Source organism: Colletes gigas, unplaced genomic scaffold (assembly GCF_013123115.1).
Source record: "Colletes gigas isolate AHSC1104 unplaced genomic scaffold, ASM1312311v1 Colletes_gigas_Sc00041, whole genome shotgun sequence".
Taxonomy (NCBI): Eukaryota; Metazoa; Arthropoda; class Insecta; order Hymenoptera; family Colletidae; genus Colletes; species Colletes gigas.
Window position 1 is genome coordinate 1555689 of NW_025106670.1, and position 24672 is coordinate 1580360.

Genomic DNA, 24672 nt, shown 5'->3' on the forward strand with positions numbered 1-24672 from the left:
ACGTCGACGCCGCACGTTGGAGTATTTGCCTCGAGACGTTGGCCAAAAGTCGAATTTTTTCAATTTCGCTTCGGCTGCAAAATTTCTCTTCCTCCGGACAGTTCGATCGATAGAAAACCGTTTACTAATATTTTCTCTCTTTTTCCTTTACACGTTAAATCGAGTAACAAGTTTCTTTTAAAGCATACGTTTTGGTATTAACAATTTTTTTTACTAAATTAAAGGTGGAAGTCCAAACAACTAGAAAACGATATAAGTTTGGTGCTTCGAACACGTTGACGAAAGAAAAGAATGTGCCAAGACCACTTATTGAGAAAATCCGCGATCACTTAGTTGCCGAGCCAATACAACGCGTTAAACTGCCGGGGAAAATGTGTCCGAAGAAATTCGCGAATATACTGTAACGGGTTTTCAGTCAGAAACACGCGAGTACGATACCCAGTTCAAACCATACTCGCTAAACTCGCTGTGACGTCGACTTATGCGTATCCGACGATCCTCGTTTCCGAGTCTTCCCCGCAACACGAGCGGAAAGTTTCATTTAATTTAACAGACGCGCGCGCGGTATGGGTTACTTTAATATATCCTCCGTCTTCCGACTAGGTGAAAGTGAAAGATAAATTAATTAAATGATAACGGTGAATCGGGGAGCCTTTAAAATATAGATTGATGAATACGGTGTGGTCGTCTATTTGTCGCGAGCGAGCAACCGGTCCGCTCGTCGCGATGAATTTTAAGTGGCAGAAAAGAAAAATTGAATTTATTGACGCGTGAATCACTTCGCAGAGTTTCTTTCTTCCGCGATCCAATTCGACTCCCGCGCGATAAAGCCTTAAAAATTTCTACGAGGTCTTTCGAAACTCCTAATAATAAATATCCGATTATCTTTGCGGAAGTTTTGAAAAATCACCCCCCACGAGTTATTAATATTTTCAGCCAAAAGTTCAAATAAATCCGATCTACGCGACTGTGAAATAAAAAAAAAAAAACGAAGCAATAAACTGTTCCCTCCTTTGCTCCAAGTAAGTACCTACTTCGTCAGAAAGTGTCTCGTTACTTTGTATCCGCTTAATGAAGTTCCTCCGTCCGTTCAACAACGCTGTGAAAAACGAGAAGCGGAAGAAGCGTTTACAATAAGAACAATCCAATCCTGTAAAAGGCCGTGGAGACTGTTTTCACGTTACTCCGAGCACAGTCCTTTAACTCGAGAAGATTAATTGCCCTTGATTCTGTCCTTCGATAATGCAAACTTTGGAGCAGACGCGCGCGTTGATTAATGATTAATAGTACTGTTTGACGATCAATATCGATTATGATCCGTGGAGTTTACACGTTACGCATTGATTCCGTGAGCATGCATTAATTAATCACCTTTAACGATGATGCGCAACACGCAGCTGGCCTGCTTCTTCGATACCGGGTGTCGTGCGAAGAACGTGATCTCGTGCACTCCGGGCAACAGGCTTGCTTCCAACCTGGTCCCCCAGGAGGGTTTCGAGCGAACGTACCGGAACCAATCGAGATCCGTCGACGGTTGATCGAACGTCACGAACGCCTCGTCACGACTTGGCGGTAGCTCGGCGACCACGTCCTTTGGACACTCTAAACGAGGCTTCCCGTACCCTGCAACAAAACGTTTACAGCTGTAGTTAAATCTTTCTTTTCCTATTACACGTTCTCAATTGCCCATTATGTTACTCTATTAGACGCGACCCGTGCGTGTCGAATCTGTTTACAACTTTTTTTGCTGACAACAGAAACAAAGAGAAAAGAGAGGGGACTTGGAATTCTTAGAGAGAACGGATGAATTTTTCTACCATTTCGTTGCAGATTTTTTCAAATATTAATACGTTCAACACGTTTACTATCACGGTATTTTCGAACAAAATGATTCGCGACACCAATTCTTTGCTTCGATGCTAGGTGATTTGTATTCTTCTTTGAAACGCCTATTATTTGCTCGTAGGTAGCATACCTACGGTGACATTGGCCTATCGATTCAACGTAGGCGCAGAATAATAGCCTGTTAAAACAACTTTTAATAAACTAAACACTCTATATTCCATACACGAGTAAGCACACATACATTATACATGTCTGTCTGAATCGAAACGATTACATCGGGGTTATATGTTAATACGAAGGTAATTAATGATACTGGAATTTTTGTCATAATGGGCAATATTGATGATTCGTATAAAACACGTTGTAATAGTTAGAAATTAAGCAAGAGATCCTTATTTTCCATGATATCGGTTTACTCACTGACACATTCGCCGTGCTTCGGCCCGTCCCACGTGCCATCCGAACGACAAGTTAATTCGTATTCTCCGTGGAGTTGGTACCCGTGGGGACACTTCAAGTAACACTTGGTACCTGGTCGATTGGTCACCTTTCGTCTAACTCTACCCCTCCACGATTTTGGTGTCGCCATACGAGAACATATTAAATACCCTCGACCCTCTGGATTTAGCGGTGGACAGGATATACTGTTTATATCTGAGAAAATAAAGAAAAGTATCTCGACGTGTTTGTCGCCTGTCTGTATTATCGTATTATCAAACAAACGCATTTTCCAATTTCTCCAATTGGTAAACAAAATCTATTATCCGAATGTTAATTCCTTGGAGCGATTTTCTTTACACGTTCTTATCATCTACCGGCATATCTGTGACCTACGCTTTCCCCAGCGGCCAAAAGTAAGCCAGATTATAGAGAGTTAAAAAAGTTTTTAAATTTTTCAAAACGATTCCAGCATCGTGTACCTACTTGAAAATAATCCGTACGAGGTAGAAATTGAGCTAATTTTCGTCGGTGAAACCTCACCAATCCATTAGGTATACTGTCACGGAGATATGCGGAATAATATGAAACTTTTAATTTTCGCTAATGGATAACTCATCCCACGCGCGTGCCTTATCGTTCGCGGTTGCGAGCCATCGGACACTGCTAATCTGACACTCACTGGCTGTTACTTTATCGCGTTCACTCGCGGTGAATCCCATTCACGATCCTCAACGAGCAAAACTCGGCCTCGACCCGAGATAAAAAAAAGGTCGATCGCGGTTCAGAAACGCGACCTTACCAGGTTACGAGGAACTCGAGTGGACGTGGTTCTATTTCGCATAATCGGAGACTACTGTGTTCGAATCGATTTACGAGAACAAATCGTCTATACATTACACCTCGAGCCCCCTATTGCTTTCGTCTACGAATGTACAAATTTTGATTTCTGTATTTCTGCGAGTGCTGAGCCAAAATACCCCCATAAGTGTACAGCAAGTCCTCGAGTTACACGGATTCCTAGTTACGGTCTTGTACATATTTTATACGCGTGTATGTAAAGTTCTTTTCTTCGCAAAGGTATACCGTGTGCAACTGTTTAATTTTAATGATCTTCTGCAACGAAATATGTATACCAAATGAATTTTGTAAGCAGAACAGAAGAGCAGTCCTGACAGCAGTTACATATTTAGTCTGACCCATATTCTCCTCGGTAACCTGGAACTGATCTTTATTCTGCCTGCGATACATCGTCTTCGCACAATTCAGCTTGATGGAAAGCTAGGTTGAGGACTTACTCTATATCCCAGTTATTAAAATAAACAATATGCTCGTTTGAGAATGCAATTTCAATATCGTTGAATATCCACGAACATCAGATATTTGGATTATCTGTAAATGTCCCGATACTTCTCTAAATAATTAATGATATCTGTAGCATCGTGTCGGTCATTTCCAGTTGGAATTAACCTGAAAACGAGACACACGAGACGACGGAACGTATGTACGAGGATTGCGGAAAACGCGATTAGAAATCAGCAGGCAACGATCGAGAGACATTCGACTCGTCGCGTGTACCGCGTGTACCGCGTCTACCGCGTCTACCGCGTCTACCGCGTATCCCTGACTTCATCAATTCCTATTGTTTCAAAAGCGATTAGTGGCGCTCGCATTGATCACCGATATCGTCTCGTAAATCCTTTAGTCCGATTACAACCGGCTGGATTTTCGTTGGCACGCGCTCGATACACGCGTTCCCAGTGCGGAAATTTCTGTCATCATCAATCGGCTGCGTTCGAAAGCTGACGCGACCCAGACGACGACGATACGCGCGCAAACTGTAATCTGAAATCGGCGACGTCGACCGAGCACCATTGTCGACCGTGATGCTTACGCGTATTATCCACGATATCTGCATAATATATGAATCACGAATGCTAATGACGACGGGGAGACGCGGTATCGACTCTGCCGCATCCGTGAGAACCATCCCCGTACCGCGGGTTTGCATGGCGCCGCAAATATCGATGCGTCCCGTTGCCCAACCGTCGCTTCTTTCGATGTAACGCTCCACGAGTTTACTACCTGATTACCGCGTGTAATCCGGCCCACTTCACGCCGCGTATCCTATCTTCCGAGAATCTTCCGACTCGCCTCTGCATCCTTAATTCGACGACCGTTTCGTGCATGCATTAATTAACAGCGTGCTAGCCGTGTGTGGGTGCGTTACCTCGCGCGAAAGCAACGTGAAAGGAAACGAAACACGGTGGCTGGCCAATAATCAAAACGATCATGGTATACAACCGTGGACAAAGTTAAACGGGCAATGAATGGGAACAGTTATCGTTCAAGATTAATCCCTTAACGCTCATCGCCCGTAACACACGCAACGTCCAATCTCTGCAACCCCTTAACAGGCGGCTTAATTTTACGACGAAGATTGTATATTAAATGTATCGTGCGAACAAATAGATCGGTCTTAGCAGGAATTGCTAGTCGTACCGAGTCGGATATGTATTTTAGTCAGCCTTCGTAAGTAACACTTCTGACCGAGCAATAATTATTCATCGACATTGTCCACATTTCTCTCGCCGACGATACTATATTATTTTTAACCCGGAACCGATCCTTATTTCCCTCCGCAACACATTGTATTTGGGATAAAGATACCTTTAAGTTAAGTTTACGGTAATTTTAGCTATCGAACGAAGAATTTTTAGCACGAAAAAGAATATATATTCGGTAACATAATATCTAGCATCGTTTTAAAATTTATTCATGAAATATTGTACAATGTACGAGCTGGTCGTCGAGAAACGTAAACAAATGAATGTGTTACCTTAACAATGCTCATTATTGCGAACCACACTCATTGGATACAGCACATATTATGAATCAAATATGACAATTTACTTGACACGTATATACAATTTACCTATGAAACTCAAGAATGAATTAATAAGGAGAAGATCTGCCGTAGAATATTACAGAATATACGTGTTTTTCATTTCAGAACGAAAGAAGAATTTATTTGAATTGTTTACCAAGACGAAAATCTGACTGGAATAATAATGAAATCGTCTTTCTCGAAATTTATACAAGAAATTATCCTTATCGGTTATTTAATGGAATTCGGCAATTATCGGCTCTCCGAGAAATGTATAACCGCGCACTTTGAGTCGCCGGAACTGTGCAAACAATCGCAATCTGGGTCACTTGATTCCATATTCTACGAGGAACTTGTAAAACGTTACCGTATTCTTGAGCGATGTAAATTTCACGGCGAAACTTCTTGTATCCTTCTTATTGCTCGATAGGTTTATGCAAACGAAGATAAACTGGCGCAATAAGAATTCGAAAAGACGGAGAACAAAATGGTAATAATAATTAAACTACTCGAGTCCCAAACCGATACAAATAACACTTTCTCGCGTACGAATAAGATGAAAATTATTTGTTCGAAAGTCATCAAAGTTATCGATACACCTCTCCACACGAAATCGTGTCTCTTTTTGCACGGGATCAGAGGTTGTTCGAAGACAAATTCAACAACCTACGACACACATCCTTTATTCTTAAAACGGTTAATATCATGTTTTACAATAATTACTTAAATTGACGACTTTTATCGACTTGTTTGTTTTGCTTTTGCACTGACCGGAGCACACAGGCGGGTTATACTACTCCGGAACACGTCTGCAACAGCAAAAGAGATAATTGGATATTCTATTTATGCCGGGTCAATTCTTTGTTCGATGTATCGGACAGCGTCGATTCAAACATTCGTCTCATTGAATAAATAAAAAAAATTCACACTGGCGAAGAAGTGCTTTGTTCGCAACGACAAAGTCTAAAACAACACGTCGCACAGTGGGGCAAATGCCGCTTTTATCGCTCGTCGACATATAATTCAACTATTCTTTCTTCTTTGCGAATTATATTTTTCAAGCATACGAAGTACAAAATTGATTTTATAATAATTGGAGAATTTATATACCGTTCATAAATAATTTACTCACTCTATTTTCATGATCAATATATGAATTATTTCCGTATAATTAACGTTTCTATTAATTCGTAACGATTGCATCATTACAAATCTATTATAAATTACAGGACACATTTATTATAATGTAAATGATCAAATAAAATGTTTAAAATTATAATCGATGTTGCATTTCAAAGAGATATAACTCACCTATTAATTATTGCCCATCTGTAACATTGTAAATCTGAAACTTTGTACAATTATCTATTTGTCCCATTTGGTTGATGTTATTTTTCTACTTAAAAATACCCCTTTCATGTACTGTATTGTTGTACTGTATCTGAAACGTTATACAGGGTGTATCCGGACGAGTAGTACAACCGGACGGGGGGATTTATTTCTACTTACTTTTTAAAAAAAAAAAATAAATTTCACGACCTAATAAACCATACTGTTTCCCCACAGACTACATTTCTACCAACTAGGTTTAACTCGGTGCTTTTAATTAATGTTCTACACAATGCGAACAATGATCGATGGTCCACACTTCATTTGTTTATCCGGACATAAAATAGACAATCACCGACGCGTGCTAGCAAACGTGTTAATCATCTAAACTATATTTGCATAGTATGATAGAAAAGTTTCAATAGCTTCTGTTCGATATTAGCATAGTTCTCTAAGTCGATCTATGCCGGATTTATGTCGGACGAAACTGTGAAGAGCAACGGAATACGCGTAAATTAAACGCTCGGGCAATTATCACCGCTTATTGACCGTTTTTGGATGGTTCCGCTCCACTGTGCGCCGCGCCCTACGAACGTTCAACGAACAAAATAAACAAAAAGAAAAATTCCACGAGCCGTTAAGGGTTGAACCCCGCGTAACGCGATAGCGAGCTCGCGGTGAATTTAATCCGGGCTGCAAGAAACACGGACGAATTTATCGTTGTCTCGAGGATATGGCATAATAAAGGGAACGTATTACTCAACCGTTGTACGAATTAATCGGAAAAACCGGGCGGCCCCGTTTATCTGGAACGCCTCGCGAATACGTGTACCCGCTATAACGTTATTACGATGTACTCGAGAAATTTCCCTCGCGTCGCCCGGGACATATTGCGTTTCCCAGACGCGCGTATGATGCATTGCCCTCCGGGTGTCAAATGGAAGGAACAGGCGGGACGAGTCCAAGGAGAACGGTTCTCCCTGGCTCTACGAGAACTCACCCACGCAGGACTTCCCGTCGGATGACAGCACTTTCTCATCACCGTCGCACGCGCAGAAGAAGCTCCCGTCCGTGTTTTCGCAAACCTCCATGCATCCCCCGTTGTCGACCGTGCACTCGTCGATGTCTGTGCACACAAAATCAAGTTCTCCTTAGACCGATTATGCAAACCAAACCTACCAGGGCCGAATTTAACCCCTTGGGCTCCCAGGATATAGAGACCCTGGTTCCTCCTCCTATTTCACAACTAATTACACATTCTGAAACAGTTTTGTTCAATCGCTGGTCCCATAAAATATAGAATAAAAATAGAGGTAAATTGTTATAGATTCGAGTTGTAGACGCTAAGTGGGCTGTACCGGGCAGCTACGAGTCAACGTTCTGTTTATTTGTTGAATTATCGAGGATTTACAAAGAGAAATGAATAACAGGCTTTCGAGTTGTACCGGTCCGGTTGCAAAAGATAAAATAGTGGAACGATTTTTGTAATTCTCCGCCAGCAACTCACGCGACAACAAACGCACGATATTTTCCTCGATTTACAACGCCCGGTTTCAGATTACATCGCTTTATTTCGCCAACGTACACGAAAGACGTAACAACGCGTCGGACAGAGTTACCGTCCGTTATATTTTCCGCGAAATTGGAAAAGGGATTTCCAGCGATATCGGGGACATTGCCGTGCTTCCGTTATTTGCTCTCAAGGTGCTAGTCGAGTCTTAAAATTTTAAATATCACCCCTTCTTTCACCTCGCATTTTCAACAAACGAGTCGCTGCAGTTATTTGAAATTTACACGATTTATTCTTCGCGTTCTTCGACCAATGTTCTGTCAAATTTTCATTAAAAACAATTTGTATAATAGCTTTAAGCACAACTTTTTATGGTAAATCCGATTTGACAAATCTACGAAATGATTGTACGAAAGCAGAAGCATAAATGTAAAAAGTATAATATACATATGTGTGTCACGAGGGTTTGAATTTATAAATTCACGTATTGATAAATCTAAAATTTATATGGAATAAAATTATACGTTTCCATTTACCTTTTATATGTATATTACATTTTATATCGTGCTCACATTTCGTACGATTAATTCGTTCTCGTTAATGAATAAAATATATGTTTGATTAAATCATGAGAATTAATATTTTAGAATATTAATAATCACGAGATCTGGATTCGATTACGTAAATGTGCGGTTTTAAACAGCGATGAACATAATTCCGAACTCGTGGAAAATCCGAAGAAATATTTGTAATTTAAAAAGTTATACCTTCCATACGACGGGAGTGAAGTATAAAAAAGAATGTTTTCTTTTTATTGAAAAATCACCAAGTTTTTCCTTTTCTTTCGACTTTAATATCTTCCTTCCTTTTTACAATTTCTTTTCGAATTCCACTCCTGGCGCGCTTTAGATGATCTTTTTAGTTGTAAGTGGACATACATTGAAGAAAATCGTTGGAGCCGTGTTCGATATTTCATGTTCCCCATTTCTGAAAACGTAGTTTCCTGGGAAAACCGCGTTCGCGTTTATGGTTACATATTTTCTGAGTTTATCGAGTCCAGGTACCCAACGTTTCGTGTAAACGGCATTACAAGAACCGCAAGTTGATGGTAAAAATACATATATCGATTGGAAGGTATACGTATACGTACTTCGATTAATAATGTTATCGCGGTCAAATGCAGATTTTGGCGCACTGTGTAAGTACGTCAGTGGTCGCGAAGTTCAAGTTCCTCGCGAGAAGTGACACGCAACGTCTGTTATGTTGGCTAATCGACGGATAAAAACGTCGAGGCCTCTTTGATTCGCGGTGGTAACGACTTGTCGTGAACGATCCCGCATTCTTCGACCCGGCTGGACGGTCAATTGTCCACGCGATGGCGTTAAATTGACCGAAATAGATGTACAAGGGTCGGCCAGATTGCGATTGCCTCGAGCACTTTCAATGACCGCCAAGAGTACTCGACTTCCGTCGCTTTCACGACACGCAGATACGTATGCACGTATGGATACGACGCGACGCGACGCGCGATAATGATGCTCAGACAGAATGGAGGAGCCAAGGTAACGTTCCTTTTCCTGCGTCCCTTCGATTCCCTACCGATCCCTCTCAATACGGCTTTTGATCTCTGTCACTTGTGCACCCTTTTGTTGCCTCGCCGTGTATTCTTGTCGAAAGAGACATTGAACGTGAAAAGAATTCCCATTCAAGGGCCATCGTTTTACTTTACAACGTGCAAGGAGGCCGACCATCGTAACGGTATTAAAATCTGTTTATGCATAAAAGATGTTTCCAAAGACACGTCACGGCAGAAATTCAGTCGAAGCTGTATGTAGCTAAAACAAGGAATAAAAGCTGTATAGGTATCTAATATCTTCGCGTTATACGTTATTCATTGTGAAAGTTCGAAGGAAATCTGAGGACTCTCGGGTAGGCTAGACAGCTTTTTATATTGTTCCTTGTGCCTTGTGTGCACATATGGCAGACATCGATCCGACTATCATATAGCAGAAAATGCATTATAAAGCAGAAGCTACGATTACAGTGTCTTGTCCCACCAAGTTATTTCAAAATATATTTCACTTCGTTTGTGTTTTCTAAGCGAGATTACATATTCTTCTCTAAGAGAAGTTTTAATAAAATTGAAGAAATAAACGAAACTTGAGTCTAAGTAACTTTTTAATTCTGAACCGTGAATAGAAAAAAATGTGTTTCACGTTTCTCTTTACATATTTCTGTTTGGATATCGATCCCTGTAATTCACGCTTCGATTTATTAAACATCGCGTGCAACATGTACGTAGAAACTCCATATTGAGGACTCTTTATTTAATTACAGTACATCAATTGTGTTAACCAATATTTGAGGTTTCCTGCCTAAACGGATTACAAAATTCATTATTGTGCCAGTGATTATGATGGAGTATGTGCATAATATATTACGCTTCGCGGTGTCAAATACAATGTTCCCAAAATAGGTTAACGGTACACGTTAATACGTTCGATCGGTTTAATATTACAAATTCATTTGGTTTTTTTTTTTCTTCGAATCTTCTTCGATGGTTTTCGAACGAAAGCAAATTTAACAATTCAATTGATATAGAGAAAATATATTGTGTTCATATCTTGAAACGTATGATGTTTCCAAAATAGTAACCAATTCTAATTAACTCAAATTCTGCCGCCCTAACTACCGTACAATTATCCCCGTCACTTTCCAAAATCGATAGCCCGGAGCTAGCTTCCATGTTATCTAGTATCCATGATTGACGATCATTCATTCTGCTAATAAATAGCATTTAACTGTATCCCACTTGTCAATTTGCAAATTGTAGATCATTTACTTTACGCGTTCCAAATCAACGTTATTAATTTCCCAATCCATTGAAATCAAAAACGCGACAACTGATCGGATCAGATTAGTTAATTATACAGGGTGTTCGACCACCCCAAAATCCTACCCACTTTCGAGACAAAAATTCGGGTAGGTGCTGAAATTTTTTGGCAAAAAAAAAATTTTTTCAAATCGTTCTAAAAAAAATATTTTTGGTTGCAGGGGTCAATTATAATCATTTTTGGTCAACAAGCATACCCCCGAAATCCTAGCCACTTTCGAGAAAAAAATTACTTACCGAAAATCTAATCCGAGGCCTGAAACGGTTCCCTGTTAAAACGTCATAACTCCTGAACGGATTGGACGATTTTAATGTTTCAAAAAGCAAACTACGCGTATTTTAGTGGAGAATATGTACGAATCGCAAAAATATTCGATAAGGTGTTCCTTAACCCCGTAAAGTTAGAAAAACCCCATAAAAATGGTCCAATTTTCAAATGGCTATAATTCCTATAATAGTAAATATATTTCAATGAAACTTTTTTCTGAAGTAGAGCTCATGGGCACCTATAAAAAAGTATTAGACAACTTTTCTCTAGGGGGTCGTACAAAGTTATTAAAAATGAAAAACGAAGTTTTAATTATTTTCGGTTGAAGGGGTCAATTACAATTACTTTTGGTGAATAGACACACCATCGAAATCTTACCCACTTTTGAGAAAAAAATTCAGCAAGTGCTAAAATTTTTAGGCGAAATTGAAAAATTTCGAATCGTTCTAAAAAAATTATTTTTGGTTGCAGGGGTAAGTTACTATTATTTTTGGTCAATAGACATACCCCCGAAATCATGTTCATTTTCGAAAAAAAAAAAAAATTCAGTACAGACGGAACTTTAAACGTTAATAGCTTTTGAACGAAGCCTCAATCAACAAATTGCTATTCTTGATTTTCGACTTATTTTGGCCTCTTGAATCCCCCATTAAAATTTTGTCCCGGAGGTGGAAAGGAAAGACTAAGTAACGCTTAAAAATTGTCCGACATTGTGAAAGTTTTGATGGAATTCCTACTTGGAAGTATCAAAAATACGCTGGTGATAAAAGCAAGTTTTCCTCGAAGAAGGACAATTTTCTGCGCGTTCTTCGAAGCGCCGGCTATTATAAAAATTTGCCAGCATTACAGAAAGTTCGCGGAGCTTGTTGGAAGTTGGCCCGGCACAAAACTAGAAGTAATGCTCGAACTAAGCTTCAGCGAACTTTTTAATTATCACAATATCGATTTGAGTAGATCAAGGCGAGAGCTGGTGAAACGGCGTTAAAACTGTTGAAGGCGAATCGTTTTGGTCGGAAACGGAACGAACAGCTTGATCGATGAAGCGGAAGTTTGATAAACGAAGTAAACAATGTGTTTGTTAATCCTCGGTCAATGCGGTGATCGTTATTATAACGCAAATAAAGTGCTGAGATCACTGTAATCCTATTTTCAATTAACAGAATCGATTCACTTTCCGACACATTTAATACTACTACAGTCGAAGACCAAAAAGAATAAATTTCATATTGTTTTTAACAGAATAATTTCATTCTGCTTAATATCCATGTAAAACATTGTTTTTAATTACTTCATACCAGGAATATTTTTCTCGTAATTAATCATGTTTTCAAATGAGAATATATAAAGCTTCACGATATATGATGTTTTTCTAGAAAAATATAAGCTATTATTTCCGTTTTAAATGAACTGAAACATTATTCTGTATAATTCTAAATTAAACAATACTGAAGTATGCGCCCTGTTTCGAGCACAATTAAATTACCAACGGTATAAAAATACAGTTTAATTTTGTCGAATACGTAAATTAACGAAAACATCGAGCGAAAACAATTTGTGCTTACGCAATGTCGAATAAAAAATCGCTTGTAGGAAAGCAATCGTAATGGTAAGACGGTTCAAGTGGTAAAACCTATGCGAAACCTTAACTTCGAAGAATAAAAGAAACAAGGAACGATAGCTTACCGGGACGCCGACGCTTTTACCTATTCCGGTTGGACAAAAAACGGTCGTTGCCTGGCCTGGATACCAAAAAATGATCATTTTCTTTGGGAACGGTAAGAAAACTCGCGATAGAGGACTTGAACGAAACTAATTCGGAATTTCTTGCAGCGGAACAGGGAAGACTTTTACGATGTTCTTCGCGTATTTCACTTTTTCGCATAAAAGTCGCCCGCTGACAGAAAGAAGGAGGACACTCGCTTATACGAACTAGTCCTTTTTCTTTCGTACCAGTTTCGAGATTGCGATAATGAAAGCTTCTTACGAGAAGTTCGGGTAAACCAAAATTACAGTTATACCGAACGAGAAACGATCCTCGGAACATCGAATTGTTTGGACCGAGTCTGCTTTAACACAATACATACCCCTACAAGTAATAGCTTTGTACGTTAATTCTCTTCGATGAGCAAGGCATTCATAGCTCGCTAAGTTGCTCGCTTGTCCCACAAAGGGAATCAAAATCGATGTCCCACTTCCCAACGAAACGTCAAAGTAGTCGATGTATTGTAAGAAGGAATAACGCGGACGCCATTCGAACGAAATAAAATTATGAGAAACGATTTAAAATACACAGGGTGTGCACAGCCACCCCTGGGAAACGAAGTTGAAAGAAAAACAATAATGCTTCGAACTCGAATTAATTTACGTCACCGCCGAAAAATGAAGCGCGGTGTTCTACGATCAATTAGATCCAGAATGTTTCTCGAGTTGCGTAACAAGTCAAGCATAATTTCATTAATGGATTCATCGTATTTTCTCGGTACACCGACAAACTCGCATTTATTTCCGTTTCTTCATTGCGTTTAACCCCCGTGAGCGTTTATACAATCTATCCCCCGAGGGAATTCCGGCAAACTGTCAACTTGTAATCGGAATTGCGAGCGTGGAGGAGCTTTTAAACGGAGCCTCTTGAATCATTCTCGTTCGCCTGACGACTGCTTCTACCGTTTCTCTCGACAGATCCGTTTTCAATGCAAAGTAACAGCGGCAAATTGAGAAAACGACCAAGAAAAAGAAAACTGGCTTATCACGAGTTTTGACGTTTCGCTTTCCCATGAAGTTCGACGTATCGGCACTTTCTTTACTCCCAGGCTACGTTTATGATACAGGGGAAACGTTTAAAGATTACTTACTTTCGGATCTATTTTCTCAAACACGACTGATAATAATAATTTAATAATTTAATAATTTAAACTGTTGCGAACGTCGGTTATTTATCAGAACACAAATGAAACATATAAATCGGTAAAATTGAAATCAATCTTCACATATATTTAATAAATGATAATTTAATTAGCCATACGGGTTCGCTGGGGAGGGTTAAGTTTGAGAAACACTGAAACTGGGAATGCAGAGAGCTGGAATTACGGTTAGAATAGGTAATGACAGGTTTGTGTGTTTAGAACGGATACGGAATGAATGTGGAATAAAATGGAAATGAGGTAGAGAAATGTAGACAAAACAATGTTTAAAGTGTTTGTACAGTGTGTGGAGAATGGAGAATCGTAGTATAAACTGAAAAATCTTGTGCGTTAATTGAACTTCGGATACTCATTGTTCAGGCCCGTAATACACGACAAATACGACCAAGTTGCATCGTCTACCAATTACAACGTTTACCCGACTAGTATTTACTATAATCGCAGTACAGTAATTTCGGTCGTGCTTGCATTCCCAATGACTGTAACAATATTGTATGAAATCAAACATGGCTGTTTATTTTCCCTCCTCTACGTACACAAATTTATCCGGGTATCGTGAGAGTCGATGGACGCTTTTATATAAATTTTCATATTTTTAGATCAACACAGGTAATTAAAATTGATCGAAAAATTATATTTTCCATGAATCGAATTCGTATTTGATTTTAGTTTTTAATCAAGTGTCCATGAACTGGCTCGTGTAAGTTATTTCGATTTCGAAATCGAGCGTCTGTTCCGATTTTCATTATAAATCTTCCCGCTGAATATAACAACACTTGGAACGTCGATCTTTGTTTGGTCAAAAATTCACGCGACCGGATTGAAACGCGAACGCCAGACATTCGCGCCGCGAACGAGACCGCAACACGGAATCCGAAAATTTTATTAAATTATTCATACCGACAGCGACGTTCTTTTACGGTGTAAAAGCCATTATGCAAACATAGCGACTCGGTTAAATTTAGCAGAAAGCAAACGTTTATTAAGTCATAAACATAATTCGATTACGCTCATGGCATCTCAGAGTTGGTTGCATCGCAACGAGGAGTTATTCGCAACCGAAGAGTTATTCGAGGAGCGTCATGAATTTAATCGGAGTTTAATATTGTTCGGGACCGAATTCTACAATTTGGTGACAGGAAGATTTACGACCGACGAGATTAGAATGTCAATTTTAGAAGATATCGGAGGATCGAGACAGTCGTCGAGAAAAGAACGTTGCACGGAAAAAAAATTTTCCTACTTGACTCGGAAAATTTTTGTACCACTCCTTTATATTATTGTAATAAATAATTTCACGGCAAGAGTACATCGACTAGCTCGACACGAGTGCAAGAAATCAATTCCACGACATGATTGCACACGCTAATCGCTTTGAAAGGTGTTACGATAGGCCACCAAAGGCGGAAATGGGACCTTGTTAGAACGTTTATCTCGTTAAAAGCTCTAATTGTAAGATAACACTGTCTAATAACACCGAATAACAAGTTACACGAGAAATACAAGTTCTTAAATATTTTCAAAAACACAACGTGCACCTGTTAGGTATTAACAAAATTGATCATTTCATTGACAATAATTTGATAATACAGGTGATCGATTCGCCGAGATAATCAACGTAACGAAAAAGACGCGACAGTGCTATTAACTTGGACGATATTCCAGATATGCGATGATCCAGAATCTCGATCCAATATTGCAATGGAGAAGCCACCGGCCTACAGAGTGGATCTATGTTGCAAACTAATACGATTAAGTACTCGGATCGCCTCGAACAGTATTATGGGGCAGGACTAGGACCGGGTGCCTGAATCTCGTTAGGACGCTCATCTCCCTATGGGGAATTGTTATCGTGCTGGCCATCGGTTGGCTGTCCGGAAATTTCGCGCTTACGAAATGAATGACAAACACAATTACGACGCTCAAAGAAGAATATCGTTGTTACGGGCACGAAAGACGCATCCCGTGGAACATAAGACTGCGATATATTTCACCGCAAACCGTAAGGATGCAACTCGAAATACGTCAACCTCGCGTTTTCGTTACCGAACGGGCTGCAAACAGAGCCAATTATTTTTAATAACAAGGGAACACTGACAAATCGTTCTTTCTAATGTGCAATGAAATAAAAGTCCATGAAACGTACGACTTGGTACATTTAACTCGGCAACAAAAACATTTATAAAGGCAAAATCAAAGAGAAAGTGAATAAATTATGTTTTCTTTAAATATTTCTAATCGTACAAACGGTACGAACTGCGCTACGCGAGAAATACGATGCTCGTTTCGCGAAATGAAAATATCCCCAACAATTGTGAAAATTGTGAAAATCGTAACGCAACGTTCAAATAGAATTTCCATCGTAGCGAATCGTTACGACGAGACCTGTCCACTCGAGAGTTATACCCGCAAATCAGACTTCCTGTTAAATCGCCTGTACGGATTAAACCACTTACCGATACAAGTTCCATCAGGGGTGGCCTCGTAACCGGGGAGGCAGGTGATCGACAGGCTGTCTAGTATCGGTTGATCCTTTAGCTCCATTGGTTCGGCGCACCGATAAGATCCGGGAGTATTGATACACCCGTAGCGACACATTTCCGTTTGTAAGTCGGGCTGGGCACACTCGTCCACGTCTACAAAAAGAGCCATAAGCTTAGATAAAATCAAGAATAATCATAATAATTTTATTAAACTATTATTTTTATTCTCGCATAGAGACTATTAAATTTCAAACTCGTGCGGTCAAGTAACCGATTTTGCATCGTTTGGTTGGACACCCGGCGACTCGATATTCTTCGCGTTTCGATCGGTATGGGTTATCGAATTTCCTGCGCGAATCTGAGGAAAAGGAACGCGAGTGGCGAATTCTATTACCTTGGCAAGTCTTCCAGTCGTCCTCCAGAACGAAACCGTCAGGACAGAGACAGAAGACCCGGCCCTTCGTCGAGAGACAGGTATGGGAGCATCCAGCGTTGTTATTGCTGCACGGACCTGCATCCTGACACGTGTGGTTGTCAACCGAGAGGACAGTGTCCTGTAGACCGTCGCAGGAGCATTCATAGCCTCCTATGGTATTCCGACACGTATCCTGACAAGGTCCGTGCCCGTTGTTCAACAGACACTCGTTGATGTCTGAATAATGGACACGAATATCAAGGAACCGCTTTACATATTTTTCTCGATTCGCTAATTAGCTATTCAGGCACGCAAAATAATCGGTACTCTGCATTTGAGCCAGTTTCCAACTGTTGTTAATAAATTCTAAAAATGAAAATTTAAACAAACAAGAGTAAAAATTGAAAATAATATTAAATGAAAATAATATTTAAATCGAATATAGTACTCGATGGCAGCTTTAATAGTTTCAACAAACTGTGAGCAACGTCGAAGGTTGCAGTTTCTGCCGGTGATAATCGATGAAACGACGAATTTATACGCGTTCGCGTTTACACTTGTTGCTTTTTGAGAGGGAACGAAGTATTCGCGTACGGTCTGCTATGTATGTTCCGGTGCAAATAACTTACCCCCGCACGTGAACCTGTCCAGGAGCAGTTTCATTCCCTTTGGACACTCGCAACGAAAGGATCCCAGGGTGTTCACGCACTTATGCTCGCAACCTCCCTCATTATCCTCGCATTCGTCCACATCTGAATTTCAACGAGTACGTGTAATACAGAAAATTTGGCCAACTCCCGCAACGCGCCGTTCCTGACTTATCGCGACCACGTAAACGGTTCGACGAAAAAAAAAAAAAAAATACGATTCGAAACTGTTACTTTAATTCCACTCGTCTGAAAATATTGTACGAACGGAAGTGCTGTGTTCCTTGTACAAACTCGTCGTTACGACGACGGAAAAAAAACGTTCGCTAATAATATTTACAGAAACATTTCGTGGTGCGAGAGGCTGGAGAACATGTAAATGAAGCAAACCGCGTTACTCGTGTTGTTTGTAAACGATCAAATTCCACAGAGCTTTGCTCCAATTTTATTTTCATATTCCTTGCGCAGCGAAACTGCAGCTTAGACTTTCAGAGCTCCGTTGACCCGGACATTCTCGCAAGACGGACTGTTTATCCTTCGAATTCATCTGGATTAACGTAATTTTACTGCATTTTTATTCTTCCGTTTTTCCGCTGTTGCGTGGCAAAAGACTATTTTCCCCGAGACTCGTTAATCTCAACTTTCGTTTAATTCTAACCATTCCCATTAACTCGATCAAATTAACAAAGTTTAATTGCATTTTGTTTTCGTATACCTTTTCCGGTACTATTTCGCCCGTGATCTACATTTCCTTGCCTTGTTTTTTAATTTCATACTTGCGTAAACAAAATCGACTCTTCGTTGTAACAGTTACATCAGAATTTCGATGATGGAACTTTTTCAAAAGTAGTTGGAAAAATGACGAAACAGCAGAAAGGAATAAAATTTCAGCAACGTCTCACTTCCAATCTTGATCCGTGTTCCGAATTCAGAAACGAACATTAAAATAACGTTTCGCAATCCTCCTTAACCTTTGCGAAAGATCAATGGTAATACGTTCGACGCGGGAACAAAAAAAGATGAAAGATTTTGCGCGAGATCGTTGATATTTTAATACTGGCAGGAAACACTTGTCGATCGCAGAACAGAAGCTGTCAATATTTCAAAGAGTATTCTGTCGATATTTAAACTCGAAAAATTTCTTTTCCACCGACTCGACAGGCTGCGGCCTTACACAGGAAAACGATATCGTTCGTGTTCCGTTTAATGCTCATACTGATTAAAAATAAGGAAATTTTATACCGGGTTAACTATCAGGAATGTTATTAGATTATGAAAAGTGACGGTAATTTTTCCTGTGCGTCGTTAACGAACAAATTGCAGTATTTCACAGAAAACCTGCTCATCGAGTAAATCCATAACCGTGTCGAGTTCCATATTCAATTATAACGGAATCAATGATCAACGAATTAAAATTAAAAACTAAACGAAAGATACGTACAATGAAAAAAAGAATAAAACAATTCAAGAAAATAGAAATTAAGAATAACATTTCTTCGTACAAGGCTTTGTTTTCCTACTCGGATTAATTAAAAGAAATTGCTTTTAAAATGTAACAGCTTCTATGTTTAATTATTGAAAATGTTTGTTAGCGGTTAGAACGTGATAATTGTATTCTGCTGGGAAATAAAATTCTACCAGAAAAGAGATTCTATCCTTTTCTAATCGGCGATGGAAGAAACGATAAAAACAAAACATACCGATGCACGAATTGCCTTCTAGTCGATAGCCTTTGTAACAATAACATCTTGGTCTGCCATCGGTGTCCTTGCAAACATGATCACAAGAGGCCCCGATACATACACCCTCGGGTTTTTGCTTCACTTTGCATTGTGGCAAATGCCCGACCCATTGACGATTTCTGCAGAGCAATCTGCTTGTCGTGGTTACCATGTAGTATCCTGGAGCGCACTCGTAATCAGCTTCCAAATACTCGTGGCCCGGTATCGACGACCTTACAGAAATATAGAATAGTCAGAAAATGATATGTATCTTTTACTAGCAATTTTATACCGAATATAAATAACAAAGTCTCAACTTGTAGATAAATATTTCATTTATTCTCGAATTCTTCATTGTCCGCTGCTAATGTTTCTTTTTATTTTCGCGTCGACGTTAAAGTTCCGATATTTTTTCCACTTTTTATTGAAAATTTATCGTATCTTTTTCCTTCGCTTTTTCAACTCTTTTATATTTCATAGCACCGCGAAGTAATTCCAGCACGTCCGGGTATTGAAAAGTTCAAACTTTTCGATCCGAACGTTTTCTGGTTCTCGTGCAATTCCGCTTCGAAGTTGGCTGCAGTAATTCAATTTTCTAACGAAAAGAGGAAATTTCAAGCGGCAACAGAGCGACACGTTCTTCGCAGTATTATAGGCGAGTATGTGCTCGATTAGAGAACAAATGAAGGGCTTTGAAGGGGTCCGTTCGCGAGTGTCTGCAAAAGTACTAAACGGAACGGGCGAACGGAAACAGCAATTATAAACGTTTCAACTGCCCTATTGAAAGCGACCAAGCATCGCTTCTTTGAAAAGTACCTAAGAAGTGTGGAAAGTGGATTATAATAGAACTGATTGAAAGATTGCTTCTAAAAATCGAGTCTTCTTTCCTCGAACGCACGAATCTTTCCTCGAAATGATTCAGTAAATCAAAAGAGATTCGATCTCTGTTTGTGAAAGACACATTTTTAAAGGAACCTTATACTTTTTTCTGTAAAAAAAAATCTCTAAAAAGACCAAGAGAATGAAACTCTAGCCTAGAATATACCTCTAAAGCGATCGAAATAGAGCAACGTGTATAGAGAAATTGTTCCTCCGGCGAAAAATATAAAAGAGCGATACACTGACAAATGACCGTTCGTTGTAGGTAACTGAATTCCCGGAAGCTCTATCTTTGTGCAGAACATAAAGCGCGGGACAAGTTCATAAGCGCAGCGAAAATCCATCGTTATAAGGGAAATCGCTTCGATCAAATCCACCCTCGTCGCCGTTTTGGGATGAGTTGAATTATTCATAGTGAAAGCCACTTACTTTACATATTTGATCAGTGCATGCCGTGCGAGGGGCGCGGGCAGGAAAGTCCCGTTTATGCATGATAAATCTCCGTTGGTGTCGTCGTCGTACGCCGGTGTGGCGTTCGCCATCTCCGTGCTCTTCTTTCCGCCCAGCCTTTTCAACTCCGTTCCGTCAATTATGGGTTTACCATGAAGATGGGATCCAGCGGATTTCCGTCGCTCGATTTCCCCGTGTCGCGGCAACATGGATAATTTCAAGCCCGACGTCATGTAAGCGTTGTAATCCTTGAGCGTCCTCGCCAGCACTTCGTTCTCCAGATCGAGAATAGGCAGATCCTCCTCCGTTCGCGAATAACCCAGCATCTTCTCGGCGTCGTACCTCGAGCTGCCGAACCTGGTCTCCGGCCGATTGCTCTCGCTCTGCGCCTTCGTTTCGGAACTTTTGCTCGGCGTTCTCGTCAACGTGCTGCCCAGAATACGGTTCTCGAGACTCGCCGGGTCCTCCATCTGCGTCCGGGAGATCTCCTTCTCCAGCTGCTTGGAGAATTCTCTCTCGACCGTGTCCTCGTAGTTCCTGTAACGCGAGGTCGTCTGCGACGATCGCTTGGTCGGTTCGGTGGTCAATTGATCCTGAAGATTGGACGACGCGGTGACGTTCGTCGCGTCTACCAGGGAACCGTTCAACGGGGACTGGTCGTTTCTCCAAGTCATGTTCGAAAAATTATAGTTGGAAGCGTTGTCCTCGAGCTTCCCGAGGAGCAGTGCCGCCGGTGCATCGTTCATTCGTCTCTTGAACTTGGTGATTCTGTGTCCCCCGAGTTTCTCCTCGTTCTGTCTGGACCTTTTCCGTCCGCGTTTTCGATCGCGATTCTTCCTTCTTCTTCGTCGCTCGGCGCGATACCTTCTCCACTGGGAGTCCTTCGACTTCTTCGACCGACTGCCGCCCCTTTTCCCTCTTACTTCGTTCTCGCGTACGGACTCGCCGGGTTCGCGTTCTCGGTCCACGTCCGCGACTTTCGACTCCTTGCCTCGGCGACGTTTCTTACGCGTTCTATCGCCGCTATTTCCCTTTCGACGACCGGTCGATGTTGTCACTGAAAAGAACCGTTTTTCCTCTAACGTACTATTGGGAGACTAACGAGAGAAGGATTTAACGGTTTTAACTTTTATATCGGCATCTGTGTTGGTTGGATTTCAAGAACACGTCTACTCACCGACATTCAGAGCCGACCGAAGGGATGAGTTGGACGAAGCACCTTCTGGTGAAACGAGGACCTTGTCCCTATTTCCGTCAGCCCGAAGTACCGTTTCCGCTTCCGTCTCCGGCACCTCTGCCGCGTTCCGGGACGAGAGAGAACGGCCGTTCTCATCGAGAACGCCCTCGCGAGACAGATCCCAGCTAATGGACAATACAGCCAACCGGTGTTTTTTTTCTCTCGACAAAATGAAAAGACCCTCCTCCTTGCCCACCTCGACCCTCCTCCTTTCAGCATGCATAACATCGTGTACCTTCCTAAGTCGCCCCCTGTACCCGTATTAAAAATACTGCCGCGACAACAGCTTACTAGAAATTCTCTCGAAAAACGACCGATCGTTCGTCGCGCTCACGGAACACGTCTTGCATCGATTTCATCAACTTGGAAACTCGTAACGACCATGGTATGATTACTTTCGTTTTCCTCGCGTGGTAATTCGTGGTAATCGACTACTCGTTTACAAATCCCGCTATTGTACGCGAAACTGATAAATAATTTGGTTCTTTCGTTGTTCCTCCGTCATCGCAAACTCAACAGCAACGTTTGCAAAGGTAAAGACCGAATGGAAATTTCAATTATCGTTTCGACGACAAAGGTCTTCTCGATCGGATTACAGGAGATAATTTGGTAGGAACATCGACATGGTCCTAAAGAGCCTCGGTGTCCTCGACAATCGCGATAACGACGAACGGGGCGAAACGTTGCTCCCATTGTTCCCGGCTATTCCGACGATTGTAAATGAAAATACCGCAGGAAGTAGAGAGATTCCTTTATTAGCGGACGACGAGGCGACGCGACGCGACGCGACGCGACGTCTCTCTCCGCAAACGACCGCCCAAGGGCTCCACGGATCGTTTCGCGGAGACCTTGGTTTCATCGCGTCGCATCGCGTCGCGTCGCATAGCGTCGCATAGCGTCGCTTCTGTAATTACGATTCGTGGGACCGGGTAACCGAGACGGACGTATGGCGAACGCCGGTAGACGCGTGACTCGCGTTTCCGCAACTGCGGTCCGGCTGTGTTACACCAATTAGAAAGTTCGAGTGTGTGTAACGCGACCACCCTTATTTCGTGCCGAGCGTAATTATCGGTTCTCCACACTTTGGGCGTCCGTTCGTTTGATCCACGGCCAGCCCCGGGCAACTCCGAGTCGAAGTTGCGGTTTAATGACGATTCCGCGACGGCCTGATCGGAGTTCGCTGAAGTTGCGCCGAGAGCTTGTTACCGGGGTCAGGAAACGTGAGCGACGTCCTCTCGTTTGTACCTTTTTACTTCCTTAATTGGCTAGGTTGTTTGTGTCGGACAGTAACTGCGAGTGTGGCGCACAGGGTGGTTCGTAAAATGCGACTTCGCGGGCAACTTTGCCGCACGAGGACGACTTTGTTACCGAGTCGCGATTCTCTCAAGCGTTTCGATCGTTTTCGATTTAAACTCGGTTCAACGGCTGGTGAAACACCGAATATGTATGTATATGTTTGAAGGACATTTCCTGTTTCGATCTGATAGAATTAAGTCTATGTATACTTACATCGAACGAATAGTTCGCGCACAGTTAACAGAGTTATTAAGTGATAATTTCAAAACACGAAAATAACGTTTCTCTTCGGAAATAAGCGAATAAATATTATTAAATTTAACAGAAAGTAGAGCATTTGTTATTTTCAGATCGATATTAAAGTAAAATTGCTTGGAGCAATTGACACTGTTCCACAGACACGACGATCAGCCTTGGTAATTAGCGCGTCGATTCACTTATTAACTCATTTGTCACGTACACGAGTTACACATTCCTGAAGGAGGCTGGGTTAACGTCGCCCCGCTTTAGAAACCCGCTTTAAATTCCTACTGACACACAATTTTCACACTATATGTGAATAATGAGGAACTGTTTCCCGAAAAGCTTGCCTTCGATTGATTTAAAATTAACAAATTCTATTTAATGTTTGAATTTAATTCGCACTATAACGATATACTTACGCGTACGATTGATCGGAATCGTCAGCCTGCAGGTCGTCCCGCAAAACGCCTATTTTCCTAGCGTTAGTTTTGTCGTTAAACGTTTCCCGGGGCTCTGCATTTTGACAGCGTCCTGAAAACACCAAAATCGCACCGTATTCACCTCCCGTCAGGCAGGAAACGTCGAAAAACGTAAAAGAAATAAATCGAAAACGCGCGAGACGGAAACGAGATCCGTCCGCCGATACACCGTCCACGTCGGAACAGAGGCATAGGAATTTCCATTTCCGGGGCTCGAGAAACTTTCACCTGGACGAGGTGGAAAGTTTTCCCAGTTCCAGATCTTGGAACTTCGCTTTGGTTCCGCTCGAACTTCGACCGGAAGTCAATGGAACCCGCGCCACTTTGCAATGCCGGGCAAAGTACTTGCGTACGCCCCCTCGCCGCGCCACTCTGTTCGCCAGCTTTTCAGCTCGATATTGAACTTTTTATCGCGACGAAAGGGGACGGGGGAGAAGGGAACGAACGGTTAAAGCGAAAGGAGTTTCGCGGAAACAAAACGTCAGCTCGCAATGGTCGTTTCGCGTACAGATGCCCGCGGAAATCGGTGCTCGGCGCGTTTCGCGAACCGATGCAATTTGCTTATGAGTTTTCCCCGCTGCAATCTTTTCGAACGTAACACTATAATGGGCAATCGTTCCGAGGAGAAACTTCGAACAAACAGAAGGAAACCGTTGCGTTAGTTTCACCGAATACGTTGTTCGAAACTACAATAGAAACAGTTTTTAATGCTGGATGTTAAGAGACGCGTA

The 24672-nt window shown here is 41.3% G+C and overlaps 1 protein-coding gene across 2 annotated transcripts in view; it reads right to left on the minus strand.

The window, feature by feature from the left end:
• Nucleotides 1–24672, minus strand: part of LOC122402915 — a 43303-nt gene that overhangs the window by 2938 nt on the left and 15693 nt on the right. Inside the window, exons 2-11 of one of the 2 annotated variants that reach the window (XM_043406104.1) lie at nucleotides 23882–23993; nucleotides 21864–22048; nucleotides 20666–21743; nucleotides 19337–19590; nucleotides 17619–17741; nucleotides 16969–17226; nucleotides 16548–16727; nucleotides 7500–7625; nucleotides 2266–2499; nucleotides 1372–1623 (exon numbers count right to left, since the gene is read on the minus strand). In XM_043406104.1, the coding sequence (XP_043262039.1) occupies nucleotides 1372–1623; nucleotides 2266–2499; nucleotides 7500–7625; nucleotides 16548–16727; nucleotides 16969–17226; nucleotides 17619–17741; nucleotides 19337–19590; nucleotides 20666–21743; nucleotides 21864–22048; nucleotides 23882–23993 (2802 nt within the window). The remainder of the gene's footprint in view (nucleotides 1–1371; nucleotides 1624–2265; nucleotides 2500–7499; nucleotides 7626–16547; nucleotides 16728–16968; nucleotides 17227–17618; nucleotides 17742–19336; nucleotides 19591–20665; nucleotides 21744–21863; nucleotides 22049–23881; nucleotides 23994–24672) is intronic. The other variant, XM_043406105.1, reaches the window with a different exon arrangement.